The sequence below is a fragment of the Rissa tridactyla genome, chromosome 1 (genome assembly GCF_028500815.1).
Source record: "Rissa tridactyla isolate bRisTri1 chromosome 1, bRisTri1.patW.cur.20221130, whole genome shotgun sequence".
Classification (NCBI taxonomy): Eukaryota; Metazoa; Chordata; class Aves; order Charadriiformes; family Laridae; genus Rissa; species Rissa tridactyla.
In genome coordinates this window covers 69,143,526-69,166,175 of record NC_071466.1, presented here as the reverse complement: position 1 = coordinate 69,166,175, position 22,650 = coordinate 69,143,526, and the positions used below count along the sequence as shown (strand labels likewise).

At 42.4% G+C, this 22,650-nt stretch overlaps 1 protein-coding gene across 4 annotated transcripts in view; it reads left to right on the top strand.

Moving 5' to 3' along the window:
- Positions 1-22,650, top strand: part of RASA3 (RAS p21 protein activator 3) — a 184,131-nt gene that overhangs the window by 39,614 nt on the left and 121,867 nt on the right. Inside the window, exon 1 of one of the 4 annotated variants that reach the window (XM_054191421.1) lies at positions 6,025-6,304. The exons of 2 other annotated variants lie outside the window; for them this stretch is intronic. In XM_054191421.1, coding sequence (XP_054047396.1) covers positions 6,250-6,304 — 55 coding nt within the window. In that variant the 5' untranslated portion in view covers positions 6,025-6,249. Of the gene's footprint in view, positions 1-6,024; positions 6,305-22,650 lie in introns of those variants that run through there. One more of the 4 variants, XM_054191428.1, reaches the window with a different exon arrangement.

Here is a 22,650-nt window from a genome sequence, read left to right as displayed (position 1 = left end):
TACAGCAGTTCCACAGAAGCCTAATGTGGGAGAGATGAGAATGGATGCATACTTATTAAACTGCAGTAAAATTCACCACATCTCATTCTTGTACATAATCACTGGGGTTTTTTTCTGTAAGATTTTAATGCAGTTTTATTACGTTATAATCTTTTATGGAAGGATAAAGGGATTTGTTCCTTAATAGGAAAGCAAAGTTTATAGGCTCAAGTAAAGCAGATATGACCCAGAACACAATGCTTGTACGAGTTTAATCAGAAGGTTTTTCATGTTGGTAAACTTCCTTGGAATCCTGAATGTTCTGTGCTTGCTGCTGAAATGACTTGTATTTTAACATAGTTATATTTTTTAGGAGGACATGAGCCTGACATATTTTTAGAAGTGACTAGACTGACAGATTTTTAGAAGTGATGAACAAGAATTAAAAGAGCAAAGTGTTCTTTTTTTTTAAGAAAAATAAAATTAAAAAAACATACATGAAAATTAGTTGTATTGTCTCAGCTATTGTAACAAACAGTTCTCAGTGGCCCCTTTTTCCTGTAATTAAAGCCGTTTTTCTTTTCCCGCTTCTGGCCTCTTCCTGGCCCAGTCTTCCAGCAACAACCAGCAAAAATGTGAGATTTTTTGAAAAGGCAAGTAGTAAAACAACAGGTAGACATGCTTTTCTTCCTGTACTCAGGGGTCACAGTGGAGGTCTTTGCTTTCCTTAAGTGTAACTGCAGTGCAATCCCCAGTTTTTCTGCTTTTGATGCATAGATCTATTTTTATCCAGTGTGTGAGTGCACAATACATATATATACCGGTCACACACACACACAGAGTTCATCTCAGTAGCGTCCACTCTTTCCCATGTTTCTCTTTCAATTAAACTTTGTCACTTCTGTATTTTTGTGAAATCTGTGCTTTCTTGTCACTGTTGCTGACATTTTGCTAATTAAAACCACCTTCTTGTCATCATTCTCTTCTTTTCTTCTTTCATTTAGTGTAATGGCCAAAGTGTTTCTCTGCCAGACTAATCATACAAGCAATTTCATTACTGTTTCTTCATTCCTCTGTAGCTACGTCAGATGCAAACTGTTAGCCTTTGGAGACACAGGTAATCACAGACTCATTCTTAATTTCCTACTTCCACAAGTTGATTATATTTCTGCCATACTTCACTATGCATGGAGGCAGGGGGAAGGACTGCAGACCTTTCCTGACCAATTGGTTGTTGGTTCTAGGACCTCAGAAGCAAAAAAAAAAAATGAAAAAGAAAAAAAAAAAAAGAAGATGACTACTTTTACTTTTACAATCTTATGGTGAAAGGTATCACTGCCAAGGGCTGAATTTACCACTCAGAGTCAGGGAGTAAGATTCAGAGGCAGTACCAAAGACATCTTTGCTTCTCCACTCAATTTGACAGGGATAAATGTTTATTGGGTCAACCTAGTCTGAGTAGTCGTATCGTGCATCTCTATATGAATAGTAACTGCCTTTAGGCCTGCTACAGATATAATTAGTTGAAACTATCTATGTGTTCCTAAAATGCAGTCACAGTATCTTGCTTGGTTATCAGATCATAGTCTCACTTTGTGTTACAGTGATATTTCCTTAGATTTGTCTTAAATATGTTGTTCCTTCACAGAAATATAGGTAGCAGCTTCATGGTACCCAGGGGATGGTAGGTTCATATTTTGTTAGTTTCTTGCATAATGCAAAAGGAGATTAGAAAGCTTCTTATAGTCTGTTTCCTCCCGAGAGAAAGCTATCATGTAGATCAAGAGAGGAAATGATTTCCTTGCTTGGCACAAATGAGTCACAGAAAATGACCTTCTTTGTAGTCTAATTTAGACCCAAGAATCCTCTGAAGAGCTGGTAATATAAACCCATATGGCTTGGATGAAGAAAAGTTGGAAAAGATACTGTCATTAACAGACTCATCCACATCTTAAAAAGCAGCATTTCACCTCGCCTAGATTTTTTGATCAGGCTGCTAGCAGCTGCAAACCTCATGTTGCCTGCACATGTTGTCTGTAATACACACACACACACACGTGATATGCTGCTGCTGAGGTTTCGTTTCAACAATGGAGATACTGAAAAAGCAACGCGCATTCTTTGACTGTTTCTTACCATTCGTTTAACATCTTTAAAAATACGTATTCTTGTGAGTTTTGAAACATTCATTTATATTGTTGGACTGTATGACATGGAGATTTGGAGGCAGATGATTATTGCAGATGAAGCGAAAAGCTTTTAGCCTTATGTCAAGAAAACAAGAGACAACAGAAACTAAACTAGCACACTGATACACAAAAACACTGTCAAAGAGCCTCAGCAGAAAAAAGCTGGGGGGACACCAGAAAAGCCAGAAAAGCACCTGGACAGCACAGCGAGACACAAGTAACAATGTATAGATTCTCGTGAAAGGAACCTTCATTTATTCCACGGTGAAGAGTGTAAGAAGGTGCCAGCTTTTTTTTTTCCTTTCTTTTTTTTTTCCTTGCTGTAAGTTTTTTTTAATTACTAAGGTGTTTTTGCTGTTTTGGTGCTTTGTTTTTAATGTTGGTCTTTTCTGATTGTTGCTAATTGATTCTGTAGGCATCTTGGTAAGTTTCTTTTATACTTTAAGTGTAGCAGTTGGTGGTATTTGACTATGTTTTAAAGGAAAGGCTGGGCTTATGGCTGAATTTTGCCACAGCCTTCCTGGACATATCTGTGCTCTCGATAAAGCTAGGCCATCCCGGAAAACAGCCTGGAAGTGTAGCCGTGGGTAAGCATACACTCCTATAGCTGCCCAGCATGCCACTGTGCCCCAGTCACACCTTTGGATTGGGATGCTTTCTGCTCAGGTTGCTTATGATCATGGGCAAAGCATTTCAAAGTGTCATGGCTTATGGGCCTCTTGTTTTTCATAATATACAAACGGGAGTCATCAGAATTTGTTTGTTTTTTGTTTTAACCGACAAAAGCGGTACACCACAAAGCCTTGCCAGCACCAGTACCAGCAGAGGGAGAAGTTGCAAGCAACACCTGAGGTTAGGACATGGGGGACAACCATCACCTTAGGTAACAGAATGGATTTATGCTGGGTCAAATTAAATTAGATTTAAAAGTGATGGATTCTGACTGCAAATCCAGGTGCACAAAAAGAGGTGGGGAATTTATGTATAGCCTGGTTTTGTGACTGTATAATAACTGGATTATAGATAGATATCTGGTTTTGTTTCCTAGACATAAAGGACATAGAAGTGCCACGACTGTCTGAAAAGAACACAACTGTAAATTGGGAAGGACAGTCTGTCGAGTATCTGCTGAGAGTAACTCTTACAGCAGCAAATGCTGGGAAGAGAATTGATAAATTGATTTTTTTTTAATGACTATTTTGGGGTCAACTTTCTGCAGATGAGAAAAGCTTCAGACAGGGAAATGAGGTCAACTGAAGTCTTTAGACAAATACAGAATGTAGAGAGAAGTAAAATATTTTATCTGAGATGTCTGTAATATTCTATAATAACCAGGAAGCAGGTTTCTCCCTGATGCTGTTGGGGAAGACTTACCAGTTCCCATTATCAGTGCGTAGAAGAATTTACTGAATCACCACAAGTAAAAAATAACATGTTTTTAAAGACCTCTATAAGCTCAATTTGTGAGTTCGTCTGGGGTCAACTTAGAGGGATCCCAACAATAAGATCCATTTTACTTTGCTTATAGCTAAATTTCGTCCAGTTGCTTATAGCTGAAAGTCCTTGTTTCTGCCTGTGTACAGCATTGTGTAAAACAGTTGTTTGCCATTCTTCTTCAGTGAGATTATTTGTTTATTTATTTTGTGCAAATATGTTCAAGGTGTGTATGCGCACAGGTGTATGTGTATGCAGCGAAGGAGCAAAAGCAACAGCCATTGTATATTCCTTTTTATCTGTGAGCATGTAGGGAGTGGTAAAACAGACCTGTATAACATGCATACTCCAAAACTGTTTGCCGCATTTGGCATCGGAGAGGCAACAACAGGTTGGCTCGTCTGAATCAATGTCCTTCTTAAAGTGTGAGCTGTCTGATCAGCGTTCTTGTAGTTTCTGTTCAGGCTGCTGCTTGTGTTGCCTCTTGTCCAGCTGGAAGGTGAGACACAAATAGGGGAGTCAGAAGTATTGTGGCAGGTGAAATTGGGGCTATGGTGAAGAAAATGCTGAAGGTTATTAGGACAGGGAGCACTGAAACTATCATAGGGGATGCAAAGGACCAGCGGGCAGAGGAGCTGAAGTATTGCAATGAGCTGGGAGCATTGTGGAGAAAAGACTACACATCAGGTGTAATGGGGATAACGTAATGAGGTTACAGAGGACACTGGGCATATTGCAGCAAGGAGGAGGGTATTGCAGCAAGGAGGAGAGTATTACAGCATGGACGTTGGTAAGTGAAAGCCTGTGCTTTACAAAATCCCTTCAGAGTCTTTTGCTATAAAAATATTTTTATCAAATTACATACTTCACTTGGCTATGCAGACAAGGAGGACACAGTAAGTCAGGCAGCTCCTTAAGATAACTCACTGCTGCTTGTTTTGGCTGTGAGCTTGCCAGTTTCCTTCAGACTTAGGACCATACCTGTGCTGGAAAACACAGATGCCCCAGGCTTTCTCACAAGCTGATTTCCACTGCCATTGTAGCTTCTTCCCAAGTTTTCATTTGCTCTTGTGTATTTCAATATCTCACTTTTGTGGGTTTGTAGTTTGTTTTTTTTTTTTACTAAAGGGAATTCATTATGTTTTGTACCTGCCATGATTGAAGCAGGATTGTCCGACTGTACTCTTTTAGCTTGCCTGGGCAACTTCTTGCCTACAGACTTCATATCGCATATGACTGACTTAGGATTTGCCTTCTGATTTCTTGCTGTCCTTTAATAGTTTGGTTCTTTCAATACTAGCTTAATATATATATGTCCTTAGTCTGTTTGCCTTTCTCTCACTTCTGGAATTACAGCTAGGGTGGGAAAGCATTTGATGGTGGGGTTTTTTTCCTTTTTTTTTTTTCTTTCTTTTTGCTGCAGGCTTGAGACAGGGCATTTAGTTGTGCATCTCGGACATGCTGGACTGTGATGTGCCTGGACTGTTCTGCGCAGGGATGTTTTAAGCCTCCTCAGGGGGATAGTAATGACTATCTGACTCTGACTGAGTTTTTCCCTTTTCAAATAATGTCATCTGTAGACCTCTGTTGAACTTTGTGCTCTGCTTTTGGCAGACCTTTAGGGAAAAGGGGTATTTCAATTACTGACTTTACAAGACCCAAAGTTTGGCACCAAATGCTAACACAGGTCCTGTTTCTTGCTGTTGAAGGTGTAATCATGCAAGTCTGCATTACTCCCTGCTCCTCCCGTGCAGTCAGGTAGAGACAGCTTTGCTGCGGATCAAATGGAGCCAGGAGACAGCCCGGCCCGCTCTGAACGCCCGGGCGGGCTTGTTTATTTAATACGGGGTTTCTTTTCCGTACTAATGAACGGGTTCCAACCCTGAGGGCATCTTTATGGCTCTGTGGGAAAGAGGCCTCGAACACCTCTCCCTCCCTCCCCTTCGCCATGACGCGCAGGCCCCGCGCGCGGAGCCAACGGCTGCTCCCCGACGGTTGGTCGGGGCCGGCACTGGAGACGGGCCACGGAGTTAATTCAGCCTTCCCCCTCCCCGCCTCGGGAGTTCCCGGCGGGATGAGAAAGGGGGGGCTACCGCCGCCGGGAGGAGCGGAGGCGCCTCTCAACACCCGGACGGGGACCGGGACCGGGGACGGCGGCGGCAGCCCCGCGGCGGCTGAGGCGGCGGCAGCCCCGCGGCGGCTGAGGCGGCGGCCGAGGCGCGGCGCGCGCGCTCCGCAGCTGGGTGGCCGGCCGGCGCGCGCTGCGCTCCAGCTGTTGCAAAGCACTGCAACGCTCCCCCACCGCCCCACCTCCACCGGCACCCCTCTCCCCCTCCCACCAATGAGCGCCGCGGCCGGCTGCCCCGCTGGCCAATGAGGGGGCGGGGGCGGGACCTGCCCGCCTGAGGGGCGGGAGGCGGGCGCTGCGCTCCGTTTCCCTGCGCTGCTCGCTCCGTCCCTCGCAGCAGCCCGGTGGCGGCGGTGCCCTCCCAGCCCTCCGCTCGCCCTCCTTCCCTTCGTGGCGGAGCGGCTCGCCTGCCTCCTTCTCCTCATCCTCCTCGTCGCCTCGGTCCGGCCCGTGCGTCTCCGCGGCGGCGGGGCTCGAGCACTGCTGAGCGCCAGGCGCGGCGGCGGCACCACCACCACCATGGCGGTGGAGGAAGAGGGGCTGCGGGTCTTCCAGAGCGTCAGGATTAAAATCGGTGAGGGCGTAGGGTGGGAGCGGGCGGCAGGGAGGCGGGCGGGCGGGCGGGCAGGCAGCCCCGCTGCGGCTAGTCCCTTGCGGCTGGTCCCCTGCGCTCCGCGTCCCGTCCCGCCGGGGGAGCGCTTGGAGGGGGGGGCGGCGGCGGGGGGTCGCGGCGGGGCGGGCGGGGCTCGGCGGGGCCCGCGGTGCGAGGCCAGTGGGGAGCGGCGCCGTGAGGGGCCGCCGGCTGGGGCCCGTGAGGCAGCCGGGTGCCGCGGTGACAGGCCGGCAGCCGCCCTGCGCGTCCGGCTGCCGAGCGGCGCCGGCGGGAGCCCGGGCGGGCGCAGGATATTAGGCGGATTTCGCGATTTATTATTTCCCTCCCCCCCCTTTTCGTTGCTAAGTTACGCGCTAAAAGTTTAGAGGCGGTCACCGAGTCTCCGTACTCTGTGTCACTGGCAGAGGTGGTGCGAAGCCGGCCAAAAAGCGGCTGTGGAAGGAGCCGGTGCCTCATCCCGTGCCTCGGTGAGCGGGACGGGCAGAGGCTGCCGCCGCCTCACGGCTTCCTACGGCTGGTGTTTGGAGAGTCGCTCTTCTCGCTGTTGAGCGAGTTCCAAACCACATTATTAGAAAGTAAGCGACAGATGTCAGCGTGCGGATTAAACTCTCTCTTGGTAGGGTTCTGAGTGTGCCGGCTGGGAGGGAAATCCCTCGTTTCCGTAACAGAATCAAACCCGTATGCAGAGGGAGCGCTGTGCCTCGCTTAGACGGGGCATGGTACGGGGGAGCCTGGGGGGAAGTAGAAAAGTTTAGTGCCGGAGTCGCAGTGGTGGGTACTAAGGGAACCTGAGTTTGCATCGGAAATCTCATTATTGGATGATAGCATTAGCATTTCGAAGAGACCATTGCTAGGATCGTTTCCTTATTGATTGTTAGCAGGTAGTTTAGTGATAGCAGACTTTAAGAGGTAAAATTTTACGACATAAGCTAAAAATTATGTGGCTTTTTATGTATCCAGAAAATAGATTCAATAAGACTGTGATGTATTGTCAGAGACTTGTTTTCTGGCTCTTTTCAAAGAGGAAGGGGGGGGAAAAGTCCTTTTGCAAGGGAGAAATTTGGGCACTGTGCAAGTGGTGCTATTGTAGGTTGTTCCTATCTGGTGATTTTTAGTGAAAAGAGTAAGAACACATCTCACATATAGGATGACGACTCTTGTGTGGGGTTTCTTTTCTGAGAAGAAAACAGTGATGTTGGCATACATAAATGATTGATGCCGCTAGAGTGTGGGGATTTCTTTGAGTGGTAGGAGAGATTAAAGATAATAACAGCAGCAAAAGACTTGTGATTAATCTCATTAAATCATGGACTAAAGTTAATCCTACTGCTGACTTCAGTTATCGGAGTCCTCATCAGAGCTATGCATTTGATTAATGTGCAGTATTGCAGTAAGGATTCTTGTTGCCTTTTAGTATGGATAGTAAGTAGGAAAAAACTGCGTGCATCACTGATACACGGCTCGTTCATTTCTGCCTTCTAAGCAGAAGGTCTTTACTCAATGAACTGCAATAATGCCAGGCTCTTTCTGGAGTGCTGCTGCACCCAGGTTTTCTACTGTAATACAGCAGAGGGCGACAATAAGTACACACAAAAGCGAGCTCTTTCCTTCTGTTCACTAGAAAGTATCTGAAGATATATATTCATCAGCTTTCGTGGCAGGAGCACGAGTTTCTGGGATTTGTTTTCAAAAGTTAAATACCTTCCTGTAGTTGACTACCTTTTGTGAAATTTGTCAGAAAAATAGAAGTGGCAGGATTGCTCTGATGGCTTGAGGGAGTATTTCTAATCTAACAGGCCTTGTAAAGCAATCCTCATCTTGGAAGAAATGTATACGGAGGCTTGTAGACTCCCTGCAAAAAACACCTGTGAGTGGATTTGAAAGGAGATGGTGAACATCAGAGGGACGCTACCTTTGTCGGATATTCCCAAGAGTCAACTTGTTTGTCTTTTAGTAGTTCCCATTCACTAGTATCTTGTAGTTTTCTCTTTTCTCTAGAAACAGGAGGCTTTGAATCTTTTGATGGGTTAAGGGATAAGTTATTTGAGGACAAAAGGATAAGTTTTACCGTGTTGATTTGCTTTGATTTTTCGTGCTCTAAAAGCGATCAGTTCTGTTCTTTGGGAGTTTGTTTCATGGCCAAGCTGCGCCTGATACCTGACATTCAGATATTCTGTGCTTGATCTAGTAAGATGTTTTCCTCTGCAGCACCTTTGCTGGCACATCATGAATGGGGGCACTGAGAGACAAGCATGCCTCAGTGTAAATCTGATGAAATGTAGGACTGATGCTTTGAAGAATCAGTGCAAACACCCTGTGAGATCAGGGTGGGGCACCCATGGTGGCGTGCCTTTCCTAATAGAGAGGCTGGTGCAGTTTGGAGGCTGCAGGCCGTGCAAAACAACTGTAGCCTAGAGATGTGTGAGTCCCCTGAGTCTTGCTATGGCTTGATCTTGTCCTGTATTTGCAAGAAGCTGCAGGTAAATGAAGGCATCTTCTGCTGCTGGTGTAACTTCTTCTTTTGGGACTGATGGGTTGCATAGAATCAGCCGTATTTAGCTAGATGGGTAGTTACATCCCAGATCTACTAAACGCTTTCCTATTCTGAGTAGTGTTGTTTCTAGTCATGTTTGGGCTTGGCTTGAACCATCTGTTTCATCTATTGAAACTGTGAACCCTTGAGCTTCTTAGAAGCCTGTGTTTCCCTCATTTGGTTGAGCTGCCAATGATGTGTCACTTCCAAAAAAATGTCTCATTGAGATACTGAAGTTGTGGAGCAACAATATGAACTCTGCCATTGTGGGTAGCAGTGTCAAGAGGAATTGTTACTGTGCTACCTCTTGTCCAGTTTCTGGTTTCTTTTGTGGTTTGTTGAATTGAAAGAACTCAGTGCCTGGCTACTTCTGCTCATATCTATTGGAAGGAAGTAACATACAGTAAAAAGAAAAAAAAAAAATCTGTGCTAATGAATGCGCTGTTCAAATGTCTATTTGAAATTGATTTATTTTGGCTTCTCGTAACTGAAGTTGTTGTCCTCTTGTCTTTTTTTCCTTAATTGAAAATTATTTTTACCGGAATCTCTTATACATAAACAAAACAATGTGTCATGTAAGACTAAACAAACACTTCCTATAAGATTGCCACTTTGAGGAAGTGTGCAGTGCTGATATTTCCATGAGTCAGTGTTTCAAAACCTGAAAGGAAACAACATAAGGCTCTATGGCTGATGATTGGCTGGGAAAACTACAAAGAGAGTCCTTCTGCTTGACAACATGACTTGTGTTATGCTGTTAATAATATTTAATAAATATACTGTACTTAATTGCTACTTTTTTTTTCTCCTTAAATGGCATCAACTATTAAACTTTCAGTTGAAGAAATAAAAGCTCATATTCAGCATTTCTGCTGTGGAAGGCTGTATTTTGGTTAGTGGAGAACTTTCTGCCAGATTTTACTTTGTGATTTTATTTATACTTGAAAGATCTAAAGAAATGGCTCATTTGGGAATTCTCACTGTAAAGTAACAAGCTTTACATGTCCCTGAAATCTAGTACTCTTGTATCTAGGAGTTTGCTCTAAAATTGTATTTTTCTAGGCTTGTTATAGAGGTTAAACTGTCCCATAGTTTTGGAGTAATAATTGGGACACATCAAGAGGTTACTAGGGGCCATAATATAATGATGAGGACCCTTTGCTCATTGTTCTGTTAACCTCATTGATCATAATGGTCTACTTGTACACTCAGGGCTTGTCTCAATTTAAGACATTCATAAACTTCTAAAGCTCTTTTATCATCTTTAGAAAGGACCAGGAATGGACCTTTTGTGGTTACAGGTGTTGAGGTCATAGTCTAACATGCGAGACTTCTGGATGCGTAGTCTCTCCTTAGCATTAAGCGTGATCAGAAGCATGAAGCTATGAAATCTTTGATAAAGATTGGCTACCACCTGATGTTGGTTGGTGCTCCAGTCGCAGCTTACCCCGTTTAAAGGGTAAACCCACCATTTTCTGAGAACTCAAAATCATCCTTTACGTTGTGATGGTCCAGCTGACTTCGTGAGGGTTGTTGGTTTGTGCTGTCTCTCTGGCACTTAATTTTGTTGTGCCTTCTTTACTGATTCATACAGAGCTATGTGGTTTAAGACATCGTGAAAGCAGTTGAACTTTCTTTGGGAAACCGAGAATCTTCGGTGAAGTCAGGCAGTACTTGCTTAAGTGCTAGTATACTAGTGTTTAAGCACGTCGATTGCCGAGAGAAGGCATTTACTGCCCTTACACTATTGAACTTGATGCGGAATAAAAGTTTGAGAGGTGCCTCTGCATTTATGTAAGGTTAAGGAGGAACTGTCTTGTCTCTGACAAACTTAAGGCCTCCCTTAAGCCTAATAATCTTAGGGTTGATCAGGGAAATCCATTTTTGCCTTGAGAAGATGTCCCTTTTAATGTTGTCTGTTGGTATTTAATGCCTTGTCTTAAGTGGTTACTTGCAGAGGTAAGTAAGACTAAATATGCTCACTGCATAATACCGTAAAAGGATTTATCCCCATTTAAATGGGGCATAAGGTTGTTTAATAGATATTTTTAGAATGAGAGAATTTTTCCGAGGTACCTATCTATACATATATATATATATAAAAAATAGAAATTTATTTAGGAAATGTGAAATGTTTGTTATAAAGATAACAATGATTTTTCAAGTGTTTCAAAGTTAGTGGACCAACAAGTAAAAAAAGGAAGAAAAGTTATTTGCATCTCACCCTGAATATATTCAAGACTTCTCAAGATCATTTTTGCACATTAAAAAGTTAACAAGTGTGGCTTAAACTGATGTTGTATAGGTAAAATAAAGTGGCAACTTATGTTGTTATTGATTGACTGCAATGCTATTTAAGGCTTGAGTCTGACAGGCTGTGGAGGGTGCAGAATAGATTATGCAGATTTTTCACCGTTGGTTCAGCATTTCAAACTCTGCTGAGTTTGGTGGTTGTCGTGTTCTGACAGACTTGTGTTCAGCGTGTTGAAGGAAAAAGACCTGGGACCAATGCTATTTCTAGAGGAGGGGTGCTGTGACTGTTCATGGACTGTAAGGAACAGCTGTCTGTGACTGGGGCAAAAGTGGAGACCAACACATAGTTTCTGCAAGTGAGAGAAGGTAGCAGTGAAAAATGCTTCACTGAACTTAGTTTTGAAGAAATGGAAGATGCTTATGTTTCAGGCTGCCAGCCTGACATCAAATTATCCATAACTTCATTATTTGTAAGTAAAAAAATTATTTGTATATGAGAGTGGAAGCCAATGTGACCTGGCTTTTACAGTGTGTAGAGGTAAGTTCACAGGAGTGAAACCATTAAACAGATCTGCTCAGAGCCTCTAATGTCAGGAAGCAAACTTTCTAGGTTTTTTTGTACTCTTTTGGAATTAGTACATTTGAAAAAAGTGTTCTCTAATCTCTCTCATGCGAACTAATAGTGTTTTCTCTCTTCTCATTGAGGTGATTATCTGCTGGTCAAAGTACCAAATGCTCTTACACGAGGATGTTATGTAAGTGCTGGAAGTCTTAGCTTCGTGGTTTTCCAGAAAATGCTTTTGAAAACTTTTTCATTGCATTGAAACTCTTCATTGCATTGAAACTCTTCATTGCATTACTCTTCAGACTGGCTGGTGTTTTTTGTGTGATTTTTTTTTTTTAAATTTAATTTTATTATTATTGGTTGAAAACAAATTTATGTCTCTCAAATTATTGGGTTAGATAAATGTCTTCTTGTGTTCTTTTGTCTCTGTTCTGTCTGATGCTGCTATTCTCCATGTTTAACATGTTGCTTTGTGATTCTGTTCTCATAGGTGCAGTCTGAGGTATGGCATCCTGATATGCTAAGCCAAATTAGTAGCTTGTTGCTGCTGAAAAGGCAGGTCTCGCTTTTCCCCTTCCCTACTCATCTTGCTGCCAGCTATGAAACACTCTTTACACCCCCCACCCCAAACACACATACTGTTGACTGACACTCCTTCGCTAACAACAACAACAAAAAAATCCAGTTCCATTTGCAAAGCAGGCCCAAAGAATGCAACCTACTTTTCTTGTCAGGTTTCGTTTTCTTCCATTTTAGTGAGCTGAGTATGTGCACTCAAGTGAACATCAGAGCTCCCTCTGCACAAGTATCAGGAGCTTGACTGGGAGCATGCATCCATGAGAAAGCAGATGGAGGGGACACCAGGTACATCCCCCACTTTCATGTCTGTATACTGGGTGTGTCATGAGACTGCTTGAATCTTTCTACACTCTTCAGTCCACTCCCCTTCCATAGTATGTGTTTTCTTGATGATACTGTATTTGTTAGTCTCCAATATACACAGACTTGGTCAGCCACTCTGGAGAACAAACGTTAAAACTCCAGCAAGACCACCCAGAAGACAATCTGACAAACTGATATATCTCTATCTCTGACCTTCCACCTGAGAACTACTTGCATCTCACACTCAATTCAAGAGCCTTAGCTGCTTGTGAAAGTTTAGGTGTTTTAGTTGTTATTAATCGATTAATACTCACACACGCTGCCCTGCTTCTCCATGACACGGTTGTCTTCTAAAGCTGAGGCACCTAATGTTGATTATCATGTTTGTGCTTAAAGAGAACCCCCCCTTCCATTTCTTTGCATCACAGCAAGATTTCTACTTATGCAGATATGCTGTCAAACATTGTTATCATACAAAGCCATGTGTTACACTGATGCTTCCATTTAAGGAAGACCATCTCATGGAAAGACTGAAGGGTGTTGCCTACAGCAAAATTAGAAAATACAATTTAAAAAAAAATTCTAAAATATCTTTGATAGTATGCATCGGGTTAAAATTCTTCATATATATGAGCAGATAAACACTATAGACTGCAAATGGACCTTCAGGTATTCTCTGTATCCTTTCTTAGCCTATACATGATGAAGGACTGACTAACGTCCATTACAGGAGTGTAAATTGGGAATAATTCTGTTGAAGCCAATAGTTATACTACTATGAGAGCTGAATAAGTAGCGTATGTAGCAGTTTTTCTCTTGGAGGGGGTGGGGGGGAAGGGATGAGGCAAAATCCACTTGGGGTTGTTATGGAATGCTTAATACTTCTCATGTTGTGACAATTTACTTGTGAGGAAGCCCTTTGCAAACCAGTGTGTTTGGAGAATATAAATCTTACAGTTTCCCTGTCTGAGAGCAAGAAGCCTAGAATAAAGACAGAGGATTGTAGTCTTTGCTGAATACTATAAAAGATGTAAATATCTGACAGTTATATTACTCATAATGATTTCAGACCCAGAAATGTTCAGCCAAATGTGTAGAAGAAAGATGAATGCTGGTGTGTGCCGGTGGACTGAGGAGCAAGTCACCCAAGGCACATATTAATGGTTAAAACATTCACTAGTAAGTCTTAATATTGTGTTTTTAAACCTTTTAGTGCCAGAGGGTTATCTATTTTGTGGTTACATCAAGGAGAAGCTTGAGATGTGCCTGGAGTTCATAACAGTTTATATTTTGTTAAACTGAAAAGCTGATCTCAGACTTGCACCTTCTGAATAGCTCTCTTCTCGTTTTAACATCTATTAAACCTCATGAAGTATCTGTTCTTTAGCAGTACCTGTTTGATTTCTTCAGCATAGTGAACTGGTGACTGAATTTAGGATCCAACTAAAAGCTTTGTTTTGGAATAAACCCAAAACAAATATAACTTCCTTCCTCTCCCATCCTAACCTCTACCAAGGGAAAGCAACTTCCCTGAAACTTCACGTGTTGTTTTCCTCCTATAGAAGACTTTCTGGGTGAAAGTTTTGCAAAATGAGATGTGAAGCTTCAAAATTATGAAGAACTGGAATTTTTTTTTTCCAAAATTTTTCATGGATCATTGCCAAGTGTAAAACACTTTAAAGATTCAGTGGAAAGTTTGAGGTTTTTGAGGCTTTTTTCCCCCCTTTTCTGCCTGAAAGGGAAAAAAGTGTAGTGTATCTGTATTTTTGAGGTCTGTTGAGGAAAGAACAAAAATATTGAAGAGGTACAGCCTGGTCTGCCTTGCCTAACTTCTGAGGTTAATCAAGAGTTCTGCTCTTCAGTTTTCTTTACAGACCTCAGAAATCTTTATCTTTCTTTTTTTTTTTTTTTTTTTAAACCTGACTAGAGACTTGTGCGTTTGCTTGTTATTACCTCTCAGGGAGCACTGGAGCAAAACAAGGATCCCTTCATTAGCCCAACGACTGAATCTTACTGTTCCCTACCTGCTGGGGTGTGTGACTGCATCACCATTAACTGAAATGGATCAGTGTGATGTGGTGGTAAGAGGGAGAGTGGTTCACTTACTTATGAATGACTGGTATGTTTGAACAGGTAGTATTTGATGCAATGTTTAATTTGCATAAATATTAATGTACTTTACTCTTACAAGCTGGTAGGTAGTAGGTGGACAAACATTACATGAATTGTCTCAGTTTTGCCATGTGCAACAAATTCATGAAAATCCTGAAGTTGGGAAGAATACCTATTTCTGCAATAGTGGCAGGAGGGAAGTTTTCTATTAATGCGCGTCTGTGTTCCATAAGATGCATGCTTAAGCTTTCTTTTCATCTTTTACAGTGACCTTAGGAGGAAATATACTTGTCTCTTTGTCGCTGTACTTGTTACTCAGAGACTTCAAAATCCATTTAAAAGAAGTTTGCATTGAAAGGCCTGAGTGTGCATTTCAGAAAAGGAACGTAAAACATCGGAGACACTGGGTTACACAGGGAGGAGAAAGGTATTTGAACTTGTGAAGGAGTTGTGTTTCCAGGGTTTTTAACGTAGAATGTTTGGGTTGTTTTTTTTTTTTTTATTTATAGGTGTAGGAACAAAGTTTTTGAGTGGCTGATAACTTGCTAAAACAAACAAGTTACAAATTTAAATTCCCATTCAATTCCAGTTACATAGAAGGCATGTAGCATCAATAAACTTCACTGTTTTTTATTTTTCTTGCTTTCACGTTTCAGCTTTAGTATTCCAAGCATTAAAAAGCTCACAACTTGAAATACTTTATTTACAGTTACACTTCTGTTATGGCTGCTTGTACAGAGTTCTTATATTGGAAAAAGCAATTCCAAAAAAGAGATGCACTGGTGGCTGGGTTTTAAACTCCTTAAAAATAGGAGGGAGGGGAAGAAGTTTATTTTTACTACTGTTTCAAATTTCTTCTAAAAATATTTCTATTTACAAATTGTTTACAGCTACTTACTTTTGTTCAAGAACTCTAGAAGAAAACAGTTAGTGGGAGCCTTTTACAAGGCTTTAGTTGATTCTTGCTTGTATTTCCCAGATGGTGTTAGAGTACATCTGGAATCTATGAAATTCCTTTCTTTGTTCCTCATTTCCTGTTCCATTCAGTACTAGTGTGGCGTTCTGAAAGCTGTTTCTCTTCGTATCTTCTTCTAAGATGTGTGTTTTAAAGCATTTAGTGAGTCCTTAAAGGTGGTTATATGTTCCTTGTGTTTAGCAGTGTAATTGAACTGTATCACGAAACTTCTCTGATGTTTCGTTTTGATATTTCTATGAAAAATAGTTGTGTTGATTTTTCTGGCGGTCATTCAGCTTGTAGAATTGTAGGAAGGAGTGTGGTAGAAAGAGAAGAAAAATCTGGTAGATAGTATAAAAGCTCCCTTTCTTAGTCTCCCTCTCTCTCTCTCTCCTCCCCCTGTGCAGGAACAATCACCAGTTTGTAATGGAAAATTTGATCTATTTTGCAGGAGACACAGGGTGTGACATCCTACAGTTGCTTTTAGATTCTGGTTTGAAAAGCTGGTTACTGCTACAGAACACATGAACACAACCTTGGAAAATTGGGCTCTGACGGTATGACACAATGTGAGAGCTGTGTGCATCCAAAACAAAACGAATCCATCTCCTCCATACCAGTATTGTTTAAGTTAGATTTACTGGTTGGGATTGCATTTTTGCAGATCCCTAATAGTCACTCAAAAAGAGAGGGGATGCAGTGGTCTAACGGAATTGCTCTTATTCTGGCAAAAATTGTGCTTTTATAAATACTTGCGTATCTGAGTGGCTTGCCCAAGTTTTCCAGAACAAATGGAGTTTCTTCATAGTCCAGTGGTTGGCTCTTCTTTTGTTGTCATTTGCCAACTGTGAGTGCCGTTTTTGAGATCGTAGCTTTGCTCTCTACGTGCTTTCTGTAGTCCTTGAAAGTTTTGTAGTGGTACAATACATGTTCAAAAGCTTCTTCACAAAACACCTGCTATTAAGACGAGGCTTGCGTTATAAGCATTGTTTTTTCTCTTAATAAATGCACTAGCTGTTTTCCCTTCCGTTTTTGAATTGTGGAATCTGTCTGAAATGGCAGCACTTCCTCTCGTGGAGAACTTAATATTGGGGAAATATTTATCTTATTTTTAGCTGCCTCTTTTAATGCAATTTAGCAGAAAGAAGCAAGGAATGCTAGCACTGGAAGACCTGTCAGTCCTCTACAGATCAGATTTTCAGATCTGCTGACTCCAGTTGCTTGTCTTCTTTGGAACTTTTTTTTTAGATGTCCCTAACAGAAACTGTGTAATTGATTACATTAAAAGGATTGTACGTATAGGGAGTTGCACATCATATTTATTCTGTGTATTGTAAGGAAACAGGGGGAGTGTTACTTGTTTCCCACGAGGTATGCAAAAATAGTGACAGAACTGTGAAACTCCAGCAGTTGTCTGAAATCTGTCTTTCAGCAGATCATGTGGGTGCAATATAAGATAGCACACTTTTTTTTTTTGTTTTGTTTTGTTCTCAGGTCCTCTGCAGTTATATAAAAGTAACAGTACTGCTCAGCGTGGCTGAAAATTGGGTAAAACCGAAGTTACTTTGCTCTGTAGGTGACTATTGTTACTTTAAGGGTGTATTGTGCTCCGTTTCAGGGAGGCAGTAAAGGTCCTAGAAAACTTGCACTTGCTCTGCTCGTGTCAGAGAGAAACTGTGCTCCCCTAAGTTTTGTGCCCTGCATTGACTGTCAGTAAGGTCCTTGTCTTGATCTATGCAAATTCTCAGTAGCCTAGACCAAGTCCGGTCCTAGAGACTTCCTTCAGACTGTGTTTCCCTGCAGCACTGGGACATTACTCTAGTTCACTTCCTGAGATCAGGAGGAATTGCATTTTGCTTCCATGAACATAATGGTTAAGTTCTGACTTTTCTGTAAAGTATCCCCCAGTAGATAAGCAGAACAGCGTCAGCTATTTCTGCAAATGTTCTGATATGTTCCTCTTTGGAAATTTGGAGTCACATTTTGTAATGTAGATATTTGATATTTGGAACCTTGGCTGATACGGCATAATATTAAAATGTCAAGTTCTTAAGATACCCGAAGAACCACGTTTGTGCTCTGTTAGCATCTCTTGCCCCAAATATAAGATAGGATTTGACCAACACCACTCTTATTTCTGTAAATATTAGCCTTACCCTGTGTTTGTTCCACGTAGTTCATTTTGCTTCACGATGTCAGCCAGCAGCCCTTGGGTGATTCTACTTGACCAGTGTGAACACCAGAGTTCCCGCTAACAGTATGCAATACTTTAAGACAGGAGCTCTAGGTAGTTGCTGCAGAATAGGCTCAGACTATTAGTGCTTCAGAGATGATGATGGAGAAAAGAAGTTGTGATCAGTGGCCATAAATCCATGTCTGACTGAAGTTATGAGAACTGTTAATGCCTCTTCGCTCTCATATTGAAGTATAGAGCCAGCCTCTATACTCTCTGGGGGTGGTGCTTGCAGTGGACTTCACGAAATTGGTGTTGCATGTTAGGGTTGGAAGGAACTAGATTTCAGGATAGTATAAGTGGTGTACTTATCCTCTCCCTGCTCCCCCTTGGCTTTTTATTTTTTAGGCCTACTAAGCAAAATTGCCTGAGAGAGCCGGGGTAGGGCGGCAGGAAAGAAAGCTAATTTTTATTCAGACACGTCACTCCTGACTGTCTGTTTTTGAGTGGTGAGGCAGACGTTTTTTGACAGGGAATAAAAAGTGCCTGGGGGAATTTGGGATGCTGCAATAGAGCAAAATAACTTCAGTAAAAGTGAAGCTCAAACAGGCTGATAATTAGTGCGTTTTGACACCTGCTTCTGTGACAGTGTTCCAGAAGGTTGTGAGTTTGAAAGTAAAGAAATATTAACTGAATGACTTTTAAAGTCAGCTCCAGTATTAAATGTAACCAATCACTGTAATAATCTAGTGGGAAATGTTGTATATGTTGTCATTATTAGAGTTCCCTGATAACACCTGCAAACTTTTGGTATGCTGATGCCTTGCTTCTGGTAATGGGAATTTGTAATCTAGTCCTGCAGGTAATGTGTACTTCATGCTCTTGAATATGGGCTTTACTTTCTTGTGCAAAGTGAATCTGGAATTGAAAGCGTGTTTTTATCCTAGTCCCATGAAATGTTACTCAAGTGTAGACATACCATGTGAAACTCCATGTATATTTATTTTTTTTTTTTTTTTTGGATGATGGCTGTTTGATTTTGGCAGTAACCAGAGGTATGAAACGCTTGTAAGGTTGGATCCCTGCTTTGGCAGTACAATGCATACTGCATTGGGAACCACAGAGGAGCAAATACTGTGCTTAACAGACCGTCCACAGTGGCAGAATGAAATGGGGTCATGCATGAGTATCTTATCCAAAAAGGGCTTAGAACCAAGTAAGAGCTTACAGGTCTGTGAATTAGTGCCAGGCTGCAGATATACCAAAACTCCTCTTGTATTGTGTAGGGTTAACTAGGTGCTTCAGAATGTGATCCAAAAACCCCGCTACTTGAGGTGACTTGCCTGGAGGAAGTACTGGATACAGGGCTAGGCCTGATCTCGTGTTGCTCTCCAGAAATCCAGCAGGTGAGAGGGGGACAGAAGCTTCCACACACTCCCTTCAGAGTATGGAGTCAGTTGCAAGGCAGGACCTTGCAGCTGTCCTTTTTAAAGGTGGGAATTTGGTTCCCTTTGTGCTTTTGGAGGAGTCGGTGATAGTGATATATCAGCGCTTTTGTTGTATCCTAGGTGAAGCATTTAGTAGTCTCTGGTGTCATGATGAAAATGCTAACATATTTTGCAGTGTACGTATCTTCTAGGGTATCAGGATGTGGGAGATTAGAATTCAGCATATTTGTTTTAGGACATGTCGGGCTTGGACAGAAGCAAAGCACAATAGAGCGTTTTGGTCCAGTGCAGGTATCGTTTGCGTTTATTTGATATTTATTTTTGTCATCATTTTGGACATGGATGCACACTTCTTTTTTTGGTGTCTTACCTTCTGAATAGTTTTTCCCCAATGTTAGAATTTGTACAGTGAATGAGGCTGGGCATGGCAGGGAGAAAAGAGTATCTTGTGGTGAACACATCTAGAAAATCACGTGTGGGGTCCATGCAGCTCACCTGCTGCAGACATCGTTCAACAGGAGAACCAGCCTGTTTGTGTTGCCCACTTGCCCCTGACAAGGTGTTTGTTGCTTCTCTGTCCCCTATGTTACACCTGAAACCAACTGTGCTGGAGTGCTGAGCCTTCATAGCTGTAGGGGGAACAGGGTGTGTGAAGGATGAGCCATAGCCCAACCAGTGTGCATTAGATCTTTTTGCTTTGCAGTGCTTTGTGTTTGTTGAATGATAGCTTTCTTTGGAGAACCTGAGATTAACAGTGAAATAGGCCAGCACAGGATGAAAGTGACAACCAATATAAAGCTTCAAAACATCATTTTGAGACAATGCATGGGTTTTATTTTAATCAGGATTTAATTATTATTTTTTTAAACAGACATTAAAGTAAAATTCTTGGTCCAAAATATCCTATTATCAAGAGTATGCTTAAGTATTTCTTTCAGGAGTGAAGCACTTGACTGTTGATCGGGAGTAATGTGAATTCTGTTATAGGGCTGTAATTGAGAGCTTTTGGGGGAGAAAGAGGTTGAGGCTTTTGTAAACTAAATGTAACTCAAGAGGATGCTGCTGTAAGTCTTCTGTGGTATTAGTGGTGCCTCTAAAAGGTATTTAGTTATGCCCTGGCGTCAGAATCATATCAGCAGTTATGTCGTAGCCGTAGACAGTGTAATCATGTTGCTGTTGGTTTGTACCCTTGTAATAATCCAGATTGGATGGTTCAGCCCCAAACCTTCAAGACACTAGACAGTAAGTTTGACTTGGCCCACTTAGTTAATTTTACAGTCTCTTCAGGTGTAATTTTTTTTCAATTCATTAATTGCCTAATTAACCTTAATGATAAATGAATGAAAGACAGTCTAATTTAGGAAAGTCACTGAAAAGCGTAGCTGCTGTTCTGCCTGTAAGACAGCATGGATACTTGTCTCACTGTTACATTACGGTATCAGACATACGTCTTCATTCATGTTCCTGGCATCTGGAATCAGAGTGTAGAAGGCTTGCATTGTCTACCCCTGCATCTGCTAAGCACTGGTGAGCTTCCAGAGTCAAACACTTGAAATTGAGGGTTACCATCATGAGGGTTGTCCATTGTAACCTTGATCTGATCCCTTTGTGGGTACAAAATTCAGTTGTTTCCTCTGACATGAAGAGGGGAAACATAACCCCCATTTTTTTTAAAAAAGGGAAAAAAGGAAGACCCAGGGAACTACAGACCGGTCAGTCTCACCTCTGTGCCTCACAAGATCATGGAGCAGATCCTCCTGGAAATTATGCTAAAGTGCATGGAAAATAAGGAGGTGGCTGGTGACAGCCAGTGTGGCTTCATTAAGGGCAAATTGTGCCTGACAGATTCGATGGCCTTCTATGACAGTGTTACAGCATTGGTGGATAGGGGAAGAGCAACTGACATCATCTGCCTGGACTTGTGCAAAGCGTTTGATACTGTCCCGCATGACATCCTTGTCCCTAAATTGGAGAGACATGGATTTGACAGGTGGACCATTTGGTCTGTATTTGGTGTATAAGGAATTGTCCGCATGATTGCGCTCAAAGAGTTGTGGTCAAGGGCTCGATGTCCAAGTGGCAAGCAGTGATGAGTGGTATTCCACAGGGGTCTGTACTGGGACCAGTACTGTTCAACATCTTTGTTGGCAGCATGAACAGTGGGATTGAGTGTACCCTCAGCAGGTTTGCTGATGTTGCCAGGCTGTGTGGTGCAGCCAATATGCTGGAGGGAAGGGATTCCATCCAGAGGGACCTGGACATGCTCGAGAGGTGGGCCTGTGCAAACCTCATGAAGTTCAGGAAGGCCAAGTGCAAAGTCCTGCACATGGGCCTGGGTAAACTCAAGCACAAATACAGGCTGGGTGGAGAATGAATTGAGAGCAACCCTAAGGAGAAGGACTTGGGGGTGTTGGTTGATGAGGAGCTCAATATGAGCCAGCCAGAGGGCTGGAGCACCTCTCCTATGAAGACAGGCTGAGAGAGTTGGAGTTGTTCAGCCTGGAGAAGAAAAGGCTCCAGGGAGATCTTATAGCAGCCTTCCAGTACCTAAAAGGGGCCTACAGGAAAGACGGGGAGGGACTCTTTATCAGGGAGTAGTGATAGGATGAGGGGTAATGGTTTTAAACTGTAAGAGGGTAGATTTAGATTAGATATTTGGAAGAAATTCTTTACTGTGAGGGTGGTGATCTTTAAGGTCCCTTCCAACTCTAACTATTCTATGAGTCTGTGAAGATTCCTGCCACTACAGGAATACATACTTGCTTATAAAAGGAAAATACTGTGCTGCTTTCAGTCCATTGGATGGGTGGTACTTGGTGCAATGAGTAGTTTTTCTGTATTTTGTTTCTGTAGTGGAATACGTGGCTTCCTGCATGTGTGTTCAGTTCAAAACCTGCTCTATCACTGCTGGTGGCTCTTCCAGTGTGTTCCTTACCATACAGTGTAATTCTTTGAGTTACTTCCAGCCTTTTCTGAGGAAGGGGTGACTCACTTAAGTCGGGGACAGGGTAGGAAAACAGTATCTACCAGTCATGGTGCCAATTTGAGTCTAATTCTATGTTTTTCTAGAAGGCAATTTTGTAGAAGCGGCAAGGATCTCAGATCTGAATAGCACATTGGACACTGTTATTCCACTGTGGTAGTCCTCTTTCTTACTGCTTACTTCATTCATGATGTGCCTTCCCCTTCCTGAGACATACAGGGCAGCTGTCTCACAGGCAACTTTCCCAGCTGTATGTAGAGATGGAATTAACTGGCTTAGGTTAAGCAGTGCCCAGGGTGCTGAGAGCGCCCTGCTAGGGGAAGGGACGACAAGCAGGATTCTGTTTCTCTGCCTAGCCAAGTCTTGTTTCCTTCCTTTCAAGATCCTGTTCTTGTCAATCTGC